This window comes from Melitaea cinxia, chromosome 11 (assembly GCF_905220565.1).
Source record: "Melitaea cinxia chromosome 11, ilMelCinx1.1, whole genome shotgun sequence".
Taxonomy (NCBI): domain Eukaryota; kingdom Metazoa; phylum Arthropoda; class Insecta; order Lepidoptera; family Nymphalidae; genus Melitaea; species Melitaea cinxia.
In genome coordinates, this window is record NC_059404.1 from 16,035,218 (window position 1) to 16,048,876 (window position 13,659).

Consider the following 13,659-nt stretch of genomic DNA (forward strand, 5'->3'; position numbering starts at 1 on the left):
TTTTCGAGATTATACATTAAAAAAATAAAGAAAAAATTGATGGTTTTATTTGCAAATAAAAATATTCTAGTTTAAAAATATATCCATGTAAAAAAGATTATCAGTATAGCGTTATTTACAAGTATAAGATCTAAGTTATAGACATATTATAAATATGAAAATATGAGAAAGAGATTACTATTTACTCTTATTTGTATATAAAAAAAAATGTTTGTCAAATATAATTAAAAACTATAAAGTGTATATAAAAAATTAAAACATCGTAAGTCAAAAATAATTCTTGAATATCAAAGAATAAAAAAACATTATGTTTTATAAACATATAGTCGGTATTTTTTGGCTTTACTTTATAAGATAAAGGCAATATTGTATATGTAGATATGCTCAGTTACTATCAGTCACTTTATTGATTGATTAACTGGTTTAACGGCTTTCAGTTGTGCCAGTGGAGCATGGTTTATTCCGCCAATGAGTCACTTTATATTTACAAATATTAATTTCTTAAAAACTACCCAATTTTTTTTTTTTTTTTATTACGTGGAATGCACAAAAAAATTGTAGAAAAAAATATATTATAAATCTTATATATCATAAAAACTATTTGTAACTTAATTGTAATTAAGGAATGGTCCTAAATTCCGTAATTTTTAGTTACTTTTCAGGCTTGTATCAATTTACCCTAGTTAATAAAGTTTTATAACTTTTTGTCTGAAATTAATTTAATAAATACAACATTAAAAGGATGAGGTATTACACATAATATTAAATTATTGTTATCTATGACTACTTCTTTGTAAATGAGATTCATAAATTAAGTTGCTATGTGACTTTAGCTGCCATATTATTTTATACCTAGCAATGAAATCAGTCAAAAAAAAACTTATTTTTTATCACTTTACTATGTCAAATAACGAGTAAAAGAAATAGTAATGAGTTGAAATACAGGTAAATTAGATAAAGCTGCCACAAATTACACATTTAAATGTAAATAGTATAGTAATGTAATTTTGTATTTATTGCGCTTGCTACGCATTTGAACGTGTATCATGACGTCACTGTACATGATAAACCTATCGACCCCATTCACACGCATGCGATCTAATCGTGACAGAGACAGCTAATATTTTGTTCAAATATTGTTATTATATAGCGTGATATTTTTCGAAGTACCCTCTAGTTAGCGATCATTGGTCTTGTTTCATTTAATAGAGAATGATTCCTTTTAAGAGACATACATAGTAAAATTTGCTCTCCAGAACTTAGAGCAATGCGTTTCATATTTTCGCAGAGATTTACAAAAATGTTAAATATTATTTTACAAATAGTGTGACATTTGTCTTTCATAACTCTTCAAAGTATATAAAATAGGCAAAAAATGGAAATGATATAAATATATAATATCAGAAGTACTTAATATTCATCTAAACTGGCTATAATTTTTATTCAAAATCAATAAATGATTATAGAAACTAGTGGCAAAACTTTTACATGATTATTATTTCATTCATATTACATTACATAGCTAGTATCAGACTAAAAGTTAAAGTTACAAAGGATAAAAAAAAATTATCTATATCTCCACAAAAACACTAAAACAGTGAATATTAGAGTTATACTACCTTGAATGTTTGCAACCCCTGCCAATCTACATCTGAACATGTCGATCCTAGTCTCTTTATCTTCTATTATATTCTGGAACTCTGCTTCAACGATTTGACCATCATAGTATGTTATTGGATCTTCGAAAGGATATTCAAAACCTTGCAGGCATTCGCATTTGTAACCGCCGGCGTCGAAACCACGGCCTTGGATTGGTACACACTGAAGTACAAAAGTAGAAGTACATTATTAATTATATTATTGTTATAGTCACGCTGGTATGTTTTATTATACACACAGAACCAACGCACATACAACACACATATATAGAATAGAATAGATTATACTTTATTGTACAACGCTTTGAAAAAACTTACATAAAACAGTCATTTAAACATACAGATAAAAATGCGCAAAGGTGGTCTTATTGCTAAGGAGTGATCTATTTCAGAAAACTTTAGACAAGAGAAAAATATGGAAAGAATCCATATTATATGTAAAAAAATCAAAATCGTATTCTTAAAATACATATTAAATAATGCATACTCATCAACAAGCACACAACGAGACACAAATGTAAAATTCATACCAACATACATGCACATAAACACACGCACACAAGCACAGAAAAACTCACATGCATACACATAAAACGTTTTATTTAAAACAATTTGTACTCACATAAGAAGAGCTCCTGTCACATTTATCAGTACCCTTGAACGCATTGGGAATGTAAAACTTGTCTGGACATTGATTAATGTCTAAGGACATCAAACCCATAGTAACTGCTACCACGCCCCTGAGAAAGAAATTTTAAATTATACATAATTAATTATCAAAATTTACTTTATTCAAGCAGGTTCGATACGTCATTTTGCAAATATTCATTTATTTATAACTAGCGACCCGCCCCGGCTTCGCACTGGTGGTATGCGAATACTACATATATTATGGCAGACATGTTCCCTACTACGAGTAATGATCGCTATCAGGTGTATATGATGACAGCCGGGACAGACAGCTTAACGTGTTCTCCAACCACCACTCACAGCCGCCCACAAAGACAGACATATAAACCGAAAGAATTATTTGTACAAATACATATATCCATTAAAATTGACAAGGCTACAATAGCCTTCTGGCAGTGCCGCAGAATGATAGGTAAAAGATGGGGTCTATCCCCAAAAATCACTCTTTGGCTGTACCAGTCCGTCATCAGGCCAATTATCAGCTACGGTGCGGTGGTTTGGTGGCCGAGAACCAGACTAATCACCGGTGAAGCAAAGTTACAACGACTTCAAAGGCTAGCTTGCATGGCGACTACGGGCTGCATGAGGACCACTCCGACTGCCGCCCTGGAAGCCCTACTGAACCTGCCGCCGCTGCACCTGTTTATCCAACAGGAGGCGGGAGCGGCTGCGGTAAGACTCAGGAAGCTAAGCCTGTGGAGGAATGTAAAAGTAGCACACACAGGAATACTTGGCGAACTGACAAACAGGAAACCGCTCGTCGAAGCGGTTACCGACAGGATACCCAAACAGCACGTATTCGACAAAAAATACAGAATACAATTACACAAAGACCCAGGTGAAGGCCTCAACCCTAGAGAGTTAAGAATCTTCACAGACGGGTCGAAAACATCAACAGGTACAGGTTCTGGGGTCTACTCAGAAGACCTGAATATCAACATCTCATCGCCGTTGGGAATCCACAACACCGTCTTCCAGGCGGAATGCATGGGAATCATAATGGCAGCAACAGCGATCAAATCTAGAGAGGTACAGGGTTTTCCAATCCGTATACTTTCCGATAGCAGATCGGTCCTGCAAGCCCTACAGAGCGTGCCATCGAGCTCTGACGAAGGTAAGTGAAACAAACGCCATTACCCTTCAATAGATAAAGGGACACAGTGGATCGCGCGGTAACGACGCGGGCGACCGACTGGCGAGGAATGGATCGGAGATGAGGGTCCACGGACTCGAACCCATTCTGCCTCTGCCTTTCGGATGGCTGCGCAGCCAGCTGCGACACAACACCAAGGTAATGCACCAAGAATATTGAACAAACCTAACTACCTGCAGGCAGACCAAGGAAGCTCTTCCGACGATCAACCCAGGATTGTCCCGAAAACTTCGCGGTTATGAAAGAGCCCAGCTCCGACTACTGGTCGAGGCTCTTACCGGACATGCCTTGCTTAACAAGCACTTACACTAATCTAGGCGTTACAGACAGCCCCCTGTGCAGAGCGTGCCTGGAGGCAGAGGAAACGGCCTCACATATCCTGCTGGGATGCGGTGGTGTGGCGAACTACAGGGCACTACACCTTGGGACACCGAGGTTGCTCCAGGAACTCGTCGGCAACGTGAAGGGTCTGCTAGGCTTCCTCAAGGAGCTTGGCTGGCACGAATAGTGCCCACCAGCCGATCACGCAAAAAAGGCGCACCAAGACGTCGAGTTGCGGAAAAGAGCCCGTGAACAACAACAACATACATATATCCATTCCGAGAGGGAATCGAACCCGCAAACCAATGCACCGTAGCACCACTACACCAGAGCAATTGTTATTTAGTTAACACTTATTATTATGAAAAAATAAAATCACAAGACTCACTTAAACTCCAATTTCACTTTAACGCTGTCCCATCCGAAGAAAGGTGACGCATACGTAATGACCCATTTTTTGAGAGGACCTTTGCAGTCAAAGTACGGCCTAGTCCAATACCCATGTTTTATATTAGCCGCTCTGTAGAACGTCGGATACTTTTCATATTGCTTCAAATATTTGCCCATTTCACCATCACGAATCTTCATTTTGAGGAAATATTTTTCTAGGCTGTCGAAATTTGTCGACCATCGTTGCTTCAGGAATTGGAACCACGATTTGTGGGTGTACACCGTTTCTATAATTAATAAAATACTACTATAGTCTGTTTTTGAAGTGGAACTTCTTTACGCACGCTCGACTTGAGGAATAAGCTGGTGAATGCGTGACGAGAGCGTTACGAATAGTGTGATCAGGCGAACGGAAGTTGAGAGGGAGATAGAAGTTAGATGGAGCTAAAGAAGTTTTACTTCAGTCCTGTGGTCTAGAGCACACTTGCTTTTTTTCTAACAAACGAGTACCGAAAATGTTGACTGCACTGTTATTGTTATATAACAACCTTTACAAATTTTAAAACATCTCTGTAAATATCGGAAATGTATCAGAGACATACTTAGTACTCGTTTGTTAAAAAAAAAACTATATACTTCAATGAGGTAGGGCAATAAATATTCTGCTCAGAATGTAGAGCAGCCCGACGACTAGTGTAGTACCTCGACCTTACAGAAGATCACAGATAAATAATACTACTTTAATAATAAGCCGTGTTGTGTTCCTGTTAGTAAGGTAGAGAACTGCTGGACTGGTGTAGAAGGCGTTCATGATCTACGGTAACCGCTTACCGGTGAGCCGGACGCAAGTTTGCCGACCTAGTTGTATAAAAATCCACTCCAATATATAAAACTAATATTAACATCAAAACAGTCGTACCAGTTTCATTGATCCTCGCCAAATCCTCCAATTTAAACTTCCTCGTATTAAGTTCAGTCTTGTGAGCGAACGGTGCAAAGAAAGTTCGGTTTGTAAATTTATTTCTGTCCCAGTATGTACCTGAAAAAATTGAAACAGAAAAAATTAGTTATACGTTCTTCTAGATAATTTTTATAATTAGCCTAACTTTGTTTGATCTTCGCAAATACTGATCCATAAAAATTCTTCCACTAACAGAAAGTTACACTAATCAGAAGTGATATAGGCTATATTTTATTGTTTTTAAACATAAAAATCAGTGAGAAATAATTTACATCACAAAAATAATCAACGCCCAATGAAGTGGGCCTGGCGCAATGAAAATTTCTCCTACTTAATGCCCTTCAAGTGGAATTGGTTGATCCTCCTTTACAGCTACGCAGACAGTTTTTATGTGACAGGTTCCTTATAATGCCGTACAAAATTCTTCTCACCCTTTAATTGATAAACTCCATGATCTCAACCAACTTATTAAGAATTCAAATTTTTGGATCTATAAAGATAAACCGCCCCTTACTAAATCTTTTCTTAAAATCAATATCGATGATATATATCAGTTGCCTGGATACCGAGTCACAGCGGTATAGCAGGTAATGAGATGGCAGACATATGTGCAAAAGATGCCATTCGCCTAGGCTGTGATAAATATAATAAATGCTTTTCCCGAGATTTTAAAAGTTTGGCTAAACAATGTTTGGATAAATCTTGGGATAGACTATGGCAATCCTCAAGACTAGTTACAGGTAAATACTATGGCAATATCCAGCCGTGTATTCCTATCAAGCCATTTTGAAATACTCCGACCTAGGTAAAATAACTACGTCGATAATTATCGTATAGGGATAATTTTTCATCATCATTTCAGCCTATTACAGTTCACTGCTGAACATAGGCCTCCACAAGTTCGTGCCAAAAAATGGCGTGAACTCATGTGTTTTGCTCATTGTCACCACGCTGGGCAGGCGGGTTGGTGACCGCAGTACTGGCTTTGTCGCACCGAAGACGCTGTTGCCCGTCTTCGGCCTGTGTGTTTGATAGCCAGCCGTTGGATGGTTATCCCGCCATCGGTCAGCTTTTTAAGTTCTAAAGTGGTAGTGGAACTGTGTTATCCCTTAGTCGCCTCTTACGACACCCACGGAAAGAGGTGGCTATATTCTTTACTACCGTAGCCACACAGGGAATTAATATATTGAGTTAAGGTATATTAATATGCTATGAAGCTCACCGGCTGACCACACTTTCGAATCCCCGAGGACTAAAGCAAGAGTTTCACCCAACATCTGATCCTCGGTTAGAGGTTTGTCCGCAACTCTGGTGCCGCTGAACACTTCTTTAGGATCTGATACCTAAAATTAAATATATCAGATTAACGCCGAGTTGCACGAAACAAAATTAAAATTTAAGTAGAGATTAAACTAATTTAATCACAAGAATTTCATACAATTCTTGCAATTAAATTAGTTTAATCACTACTTAAATTTAAATTTCTTTTCGTGCAACTCGGCGTAAGACTTATATTACATTGCTCAGAAGTTGTTAAAAATATAAATAGTGAAGTTATTGCCCTTATGAAAGTGGCGAGGTTACTTTTTTATATTACACTAGATTTTACCCGAGGCTTCGCTCGCATTGATTTTTTTTAATAAAAAGTATCCTATGTTACTTCTAATACCTCAAAGAATATGTGTACAAAGTTTCACAATGATCGGTTGAGTAGTTTTCGCGTGAAAGCGTAACAAACAAACTTACAGTCACATTTATAATATTAGTAGGGAAGTAGGGATTGCTTAGAAGTTGTCAAAAATATTTAGTAAAGTATTTGCCCTTTTGAAAGTAGCTTACGTTTGGCGTTGCTTTTTTAACTATGAGCTTTTTGAACTATATGGACATCCAAACTATATCGCATTGTAAACACAAGAAGGAATAACAAAGTTGTAAGTCCATGTTTCCGACTGCGCAAAGTAAACGTCTCCTTTCTGGGTTATGGTATTCGCATGTATAATAAAATCCCACAAACAATTTTAGAATTGTCTCAACATAAATTTAAAGTTTTTATTAAAAAAAATAATAGATAAAGCGTATCATTAGCGTAGTGACGCTGTATTTCATGCAACATTTTACTAATTTTGTACAAAAACACAGTTTTTATATTGTTTTTCAAAAGAGTAACTGCGGAGTTTCTTGCCTATTCTTCTCTGCAGAATTTACATTCCGAATCGGTGGTAGTTTACTTTTACAAAAATAATCATTTATTTTCAAAGTTTTAATTTGTAAAATAACGATTCGAAAGTGCTCTTGGGGCCTGTTTGAATAAAGCTGTTTTTGATTTTGATTTTATAGGAACCAGTAAAATACAAATAAAACTAGTTATGACAGTTGCAAATTTTGGATATCTCTGTACTTTAGAACATTTTCATGTTTCAATATAATACAAATTCTAACAAGGAAAACAAAAACAATATAAGAGCTCTTTTTATTGTTGGCAACTTGAGAAATATTTTTTTATAGATAAAAAAGCAAAAACTATCAAAATTATCAATATATATATATATATATATATATATATATAAAGGGAAAAAATATATATATATGTATAAAATAAGGAAATTATATATATATATATATATATATATATATATATATATATATATATATATATATAGGAAAAATTTAGTACATACCTGTAAGAAGGCGCTGATGAAATTAGCCAATCTGACTGCCATTTTGGCCTGATTTTCAAATTGCTCTTCTGCCCCAAAAGCTATGTCTCCGTTTAGGAATAAATCAGTTGGTTTGTATCTGAAACAATAAATGAATTCAATCACAATTGGTGTACTAAACACTAAAGAGTGATGTACAGGAAATTAGAATATGAGAAGGAAAGGAAGGAAGATAGAAGAAAGGAGTAGCAATTCAAATAGAACGAGAAATCGAAAAAATGTCTTAAATAAGTTAATGGTAGCACTGCCCCATTGGCACAATGGGTAAGCCTGCTGTCTGTTCTAATTTTGTTAGTTCAATTCGCGCCCTGTGTCTGAGTGTAAAATTTTTATGTCAGAGACAAGACCTATATATAGTCTGTTCAACGAGAAGAGGTTAGTTTGGTATCTCGGCTCGTTGAACGCGATTTTTTTTTTTCGTGCCTTTGGCAGAAAGCAAACGTCAGTCTGCCTTTTGGCTGATCGTAACAATAGCCTACAGTATAGACAAATAAAACAACAGGAACAATCAAAGAATCAATCAGGAACATATCAAGCAAGATGCCCTACCTAACCTAGATGCTATGACTACCATAAACAAAAAAAAAATATATTATTTGTTTGGAATTTTCTGTAAAGTTGAAAAAAACCCGGCCTAGTGCGAGTCGGACTCACGCACCGAGGGTTCCGTACAAACAAAATTATTGAAAATATTTTTATTATATTATGATATAACTAAAAATTTCTGCTTTTTACATTTTTCCTTCATCTTGCTATATGACGTTTATTCGTACCAAATTTCAAGATTCTGAGTTCACGGGAAGTACCCTGTAGGTTTTTATTTCCTTGCGAGTGTCGAAAATTTGCAACATATATGGCTGTATCTTTTGATTGCGTTGGCTTAGAAAAAAGGGTCTTGACAGGCAGACGGTGTGGTGACAACAAAGTGATTCTATAAGGATTCCGTTTTATCCTTTTGAGGTATGGTCCTCTAAAAATGTCTAAAGTTGGAACTTTCCAAGTCAACTGCCCCAAATTTTGAACAAGATATTTCCTACCGTGTCCCACCTTAATAAAATTATCCGACGATGTTAGTAATAATAATATCGATTCAAAAGTTATCTTAATAGACGAAGATTGATAATTTTTGAGAATAAAAAGAAATTTAGAACAATTTTTTTTTTTTAATTTTTTACCATTTTTAAAGTCATCGACCCTGGCCTCATATAAAACAGATAATAATAATTACTCACAGTGAACAATTCGCTGGGTGCACTCCCCTTATAAAGTTGATTACTTCATAGACATTAACTCTTTCTGTATGTAATGCCGCTGGGCCTCTCGAACCATTAACATACTCATAGTAACGATCCATGTATAGAGCCCGAATGAGTGGGTGTGCCTTTTCCCACTGGACGGGGAGCCTTTGAATCCCTGATAGATAAATTAATATATTTTATTTCATTAGCCAGTATTCACATCTTAGACTAAGCATTAATTAAGATTTTATTTATAGCTACATAGGTTTCTTTACACATTTTAAGGTAAACCCAAATTCTTGGCCTAAAACTTTTATTATTTCAAAATATTAATATACATACTAGTGGTCGCCCAGTGCTCCAAACTCGACCATAATTAATTTAAATTATAAGTTTGAACATTATTAAGTTTCTGTTGTCATAGACTATACTTCTATAACAATAAACAAAAGAGTATAAAAGTATGCGTGTGTGTGTCAAATATATGGTAGTGTGTGTAATATTTTTTTTTTATTGACTTAATGTATTTTTTATGAATAATTTTAAAAAAATATTAGCATTCTGCACTCCTTCTCTATATAAACTATAAATGTGCAAAATTTCATACTCCTCCGTACGTGCAATTTTCTCAAAAAGGGGTACAAAGTTTTTGCTTCACGTATTAATATATTATAGCAACATGTAGAGGTAGATTAATTTATTTGTTTTAATAATTTCATTGAATACTCATATGAACCAACTTGTGTTATTAAGACATCATCTACTTGTATAGATACCATAGGGATGGTCCCATAATCATGTGACGTTTTGTAGTAACTTTTAATCCCCTAACCTCTCTTGGCAATATGTGGTAGGTTTTAGACTACCCCCCCCCCTCCCCTCCTTACCCATAAATCACGTGTATATTTTGTGCACAGTATACTGAAAATTTCAGAATATTATTTATAAATACAGGGATAAGCTAAAAAAAAAATTTAAAACATTAAGCATCGTGATACTAATTTCCTGACAGACATCAAGGTTACAGGGTGTTTGTTGGTGATTTCTTTGTTTTAGAAATTGCACGTTCGACGAAAAATAAATACATGTGATGTAATGTAATTAGATATCATTATAGCTTCATTTCCACGCGATATTTCGTTATTTTTTCCAGACCCCTCCCCCCTAATGAACCTCACTAGATTAATGGACGACCCGATATAAAAATTCTAAAATGAGCACTTACATCCAATTTCCATGCAGTCAAAGTTATTATAATATTGGTCTGAGGTGGCACGCTCTATAATCTCTCCTAGATAGGGTCGACGAACAAGGTTTGGCAGTCTGTATCCTGGTCTGCAGCGGCATTGATAACCGCCTCTCCGGAAACCCCAACCATGGATTGGTTCACACTGAAAACATTAAAATATACATCAGTTCAGCCTATTGCAGTCCACTGCTGGACAAAGGCCTCCCCAAGTTCGTGCCAGACATCCCGGTTTTCCGCAATTCTCATCCAACCTACACCGACAAACTTACGTAGATCGTCGGTCCAACGAACCGGATATGACTATGTAATTGTTGATGAAATAATTATTTTAAATATCTTTATCAAGAGAGAATAAACTGACAGTAGCTTTGATAAGAGGGTCACACCAAAACAAAATCTCATAATCAAAATTTACTGTATTCAAGTATGCTTCAAAAGCGATTTTGAATAATCATTGTACTAATTAAAATGATATTTATTTTTAAGTAAAGCTATCACCAATTCAAAATATAAAACTGCAGAGAAGAACTGGTAAGAGACTGCCCAGTTACTATTTAAAAAAAAAAAAAACAAACTGTTAGTTATTATAAAAACAGTTGTTTTACTTCTGATTGGCACAATTAATTTTTACTCACCTCGGTGGTCTCTTCTTTACATCTCGCAGTGGAAGCAAATCTATTTGGTAGGTCGTTGCCTTGACTCGGCGGACACTGGTTTATATCAATCCTATCGTAATCCATTTCCATGACAACTGCTGCTGTGTATCTGTAAACATTGTTTTCATCTTAGGCACTAAGCAGATAGATATTGTTTCTTTAATTGACAATAAGCATTGTTAAATAGCGCAATGTATGCGTTTAATATGTGTAACAAAAACATTCTTTCATTCATTTTGGTTTGATGACTTTCAACAATGCTGTATAAAAAACAAATGATTTTGCTATTTTTACATTACATATTATTCAGAATAAATCAAGGAGATGGTTAGTATATGAAAACCATACAACAAAAAATTGCTATAGTATCAATAATATTAATAAATAATATTATTTAAAAAAAAATCATCTTTTACATTTCTCTCTTTACTGTATGTATGTGGCTTCATCATACAAATATAATTAAAGTTTTAAAGATTTATAAAATTGGCTGTCCTAGTAAGATACAAAATTTATAATCATCATCATCTTTACAGCCTATACAGTCCACTGCTGGACATAGGCCTCCACAAGTTTACGCCAAAAATAACGTGAACTCATGTGTTTTTCCCATAGTCACCACGCTGGGCAGGCGTGTCAAATTTATAATAAACAGGCCTTATTCTTTAAAATATACAATATAATAAACAATTTATACTTAATAATCTAACTGCTTCACATTGACTTTTGACTTGATAAATCTTTGACCTTAGACGTTTCAAAAACCAAATATTTTGACAAGTGCTGATAAGCTGTTATTTAAGTACCTATATACAAAATTAAGATAAATAATTATTAATAATATAATCTTCGTAGTTCACTACAGAAACAAAAATAATATGAAATAAAATCACAATTAAGAATGATTGTATGAGGTGATGTAATAAAGGATTCGTTTTTGAAAATTATTTCTTAATACTCACTGTGGATATTCAATATGTCTGAACTGAGTATGACGTGGATATATGTCAGCTACAGGTGATACTGCAGCCACGAGCCACTTGTTCAGTCTACCGCAGTCAAAGTATGGCTTTGTCCAGCTCACCGGTCCTGGTGACTACAACATATACATATTATGTAAAATATGAATATTTTTGTTGTTAGAAAAACTTCTTGTAAACCATAAATATAATATAAAAATTAAAAAGATTTATAACAGAAAGTAATTTTTGAAAACTAGACAAGTTCGCTTGTCCATAATCTTATGATAACTTTTTTGAAGGTGAACTTATTTTTTGCAGAAAGACTGGATGGGTCGACCATGGGGAGGTTTATCAAGTTACATTTGTGACTGGATCAACCTCACTGTGGTAGCTATTTATTTATATTTATTAATTTTTATTTTTTGTTTGTATTTTGTTTTACTAACATAGTTCTTAAGTAATTTTATTGTACTACCCAACTATGAGCCTATGTTCCTTGACATTAAAGTATTTTAAAAGATTTTTAAGTTTTTTTTTTTTTTTACACAAGGGACAAGCTTCGTAATTAATTTTTGGGAATTTATATTATGTTTGGTTTGAAACGATTTGCATTAATTCCAACTTTATGATAATCACTTTTGAAAGTTATCACTTGAATTATAATAAAATCTTAATAAAACAATTGATATTTAATATTAAAAAAAAAACTTATTTAGAGCTGCAATAATTCTTGTACACATACCTCATCATTACCAGGAGGTCCGTGGAATGTAAAAGTTTCATTAGTGTTATTAGCATATCTTATTTCAACTTGATATGTTGTTTTAGTGTCGTGTCTCGCCACCACTTTGTCAGGCAACCACAACGAATACCATTCATTAGTACGATAGAAATCAGACGTATAATCCTTTGATAAACTTTCAGGATCGAAAGCACCAAGATCTTCAACATGGAATGTATTTAAAGTAGATATCTTCTGTAGATGTACTGGGTCGTTAAAATCGTCAGCTCTCATAGCTCTTGGCGCGAACCTAGGCATTGTTTTATTGAAGAAACCTCGGTACGACGACGTGTATGACATATTCGGTGAGAAATATATAGAACTAGCGTTAATGTACGGATTTGCGGACACATCAGCTACAGACGATAGGAAGTAATACATCATTCCTGGATCGTATGTGTCGTTAATAGCGGGTCGTATAAACCTCGACTGGAGGATGTAACTCCAGAAAAACGCTCTCGTCATAGCCATATTGTGTAAATGTAACATCGCGGTACGATTCGGGAACACAGGGTTGACGTTAAATTCTTTGACGTCTGGGTGGTGAGACACGGAGTCTTCGGGAAGGAAGAGATCATCTAAATGGGTAATATAACAGTTGTCGGAGTTAGCTTTATCCATTTTTCCGCGAATCTCGTCAAAGGAATCGCGTATTTGCCATTCATATTGACCGGCCACACCCCACAGCAATGCACACAAAGACACCAAAAGTAAAGTACAGTTCGTTTTCTCCATTTTTACTTAAATAAACACCAAAAGATATCTTAAAGTTATGTCATAAGCAGGAATATAAATAAGCATGTAAATGCTTATTTTCTAAAAACGTTTAACCGCATCGTAACCGAAACCAATCTACGATTGTTTTGATTTGACAGTACAGTGG

The 13,659-nt window shown here is 34.8% G+C and overlaps 1 protein-coding gene across 1 annotated transcript; it reads right to left on the bottom strand.

Moving 5' to 3' along the window:
• Positions 1–1,259: 1,259 nt before the first annotated feature.
• LOC123657701 lies at positions 1,260–13,511 on the bottom strand. The gene is made up of 11 exons (XM_045593221.1): positions 12,738–13,511; positions 11,996–12,129; positions 11,013–11,142; positions 10,354–10,519; positions 9,123–9,303; positions 7,852–7,969; positions 6,396–6,516; positions 5,132–5,251; positions 4,211–4,499; positions 2,281–2,398; positions 1,260–1,821 (listed from the first exon to the last, which is right to left on the bottom strand). Exons 1-11 carry the CDS (start codon positions 13,509–13,511, stop codon positions 1,567–1,569), a joined length of 2,406 nt encoding a protein of 801 aa, XP_045449177.1. The 3' UTR covers positions 1,260–1,566.
• Positions 13,512–13,659: the final 148 nt, after the last annotated feature.

Bases quoted from the DNA above. Each gene is read 5' to 3' on its own strand.
- LOC123657701 (XM_045593221.1), bottom strand. From the start codon at position 13,511: ATGGAGAAAACGAACTGTACTTTACTTTTGGTGTCTTTGTGTGCATTG. The intron at 2,399-4,210 runs GTGAGTCTTGTG...TTTCTTTCTCAG, and splicing joins AAAGTGAAATTGGAGTTTAA to GGGCGTGGTAGCAGTTACTA. The intron at 1,822-2,280 runs GTGAGTACAAAT...TTTGTACTTCAG, and splicing joins GTGACAGGAGCTCTTCTTAT to TGTGTACCAATCCAAGGCCG.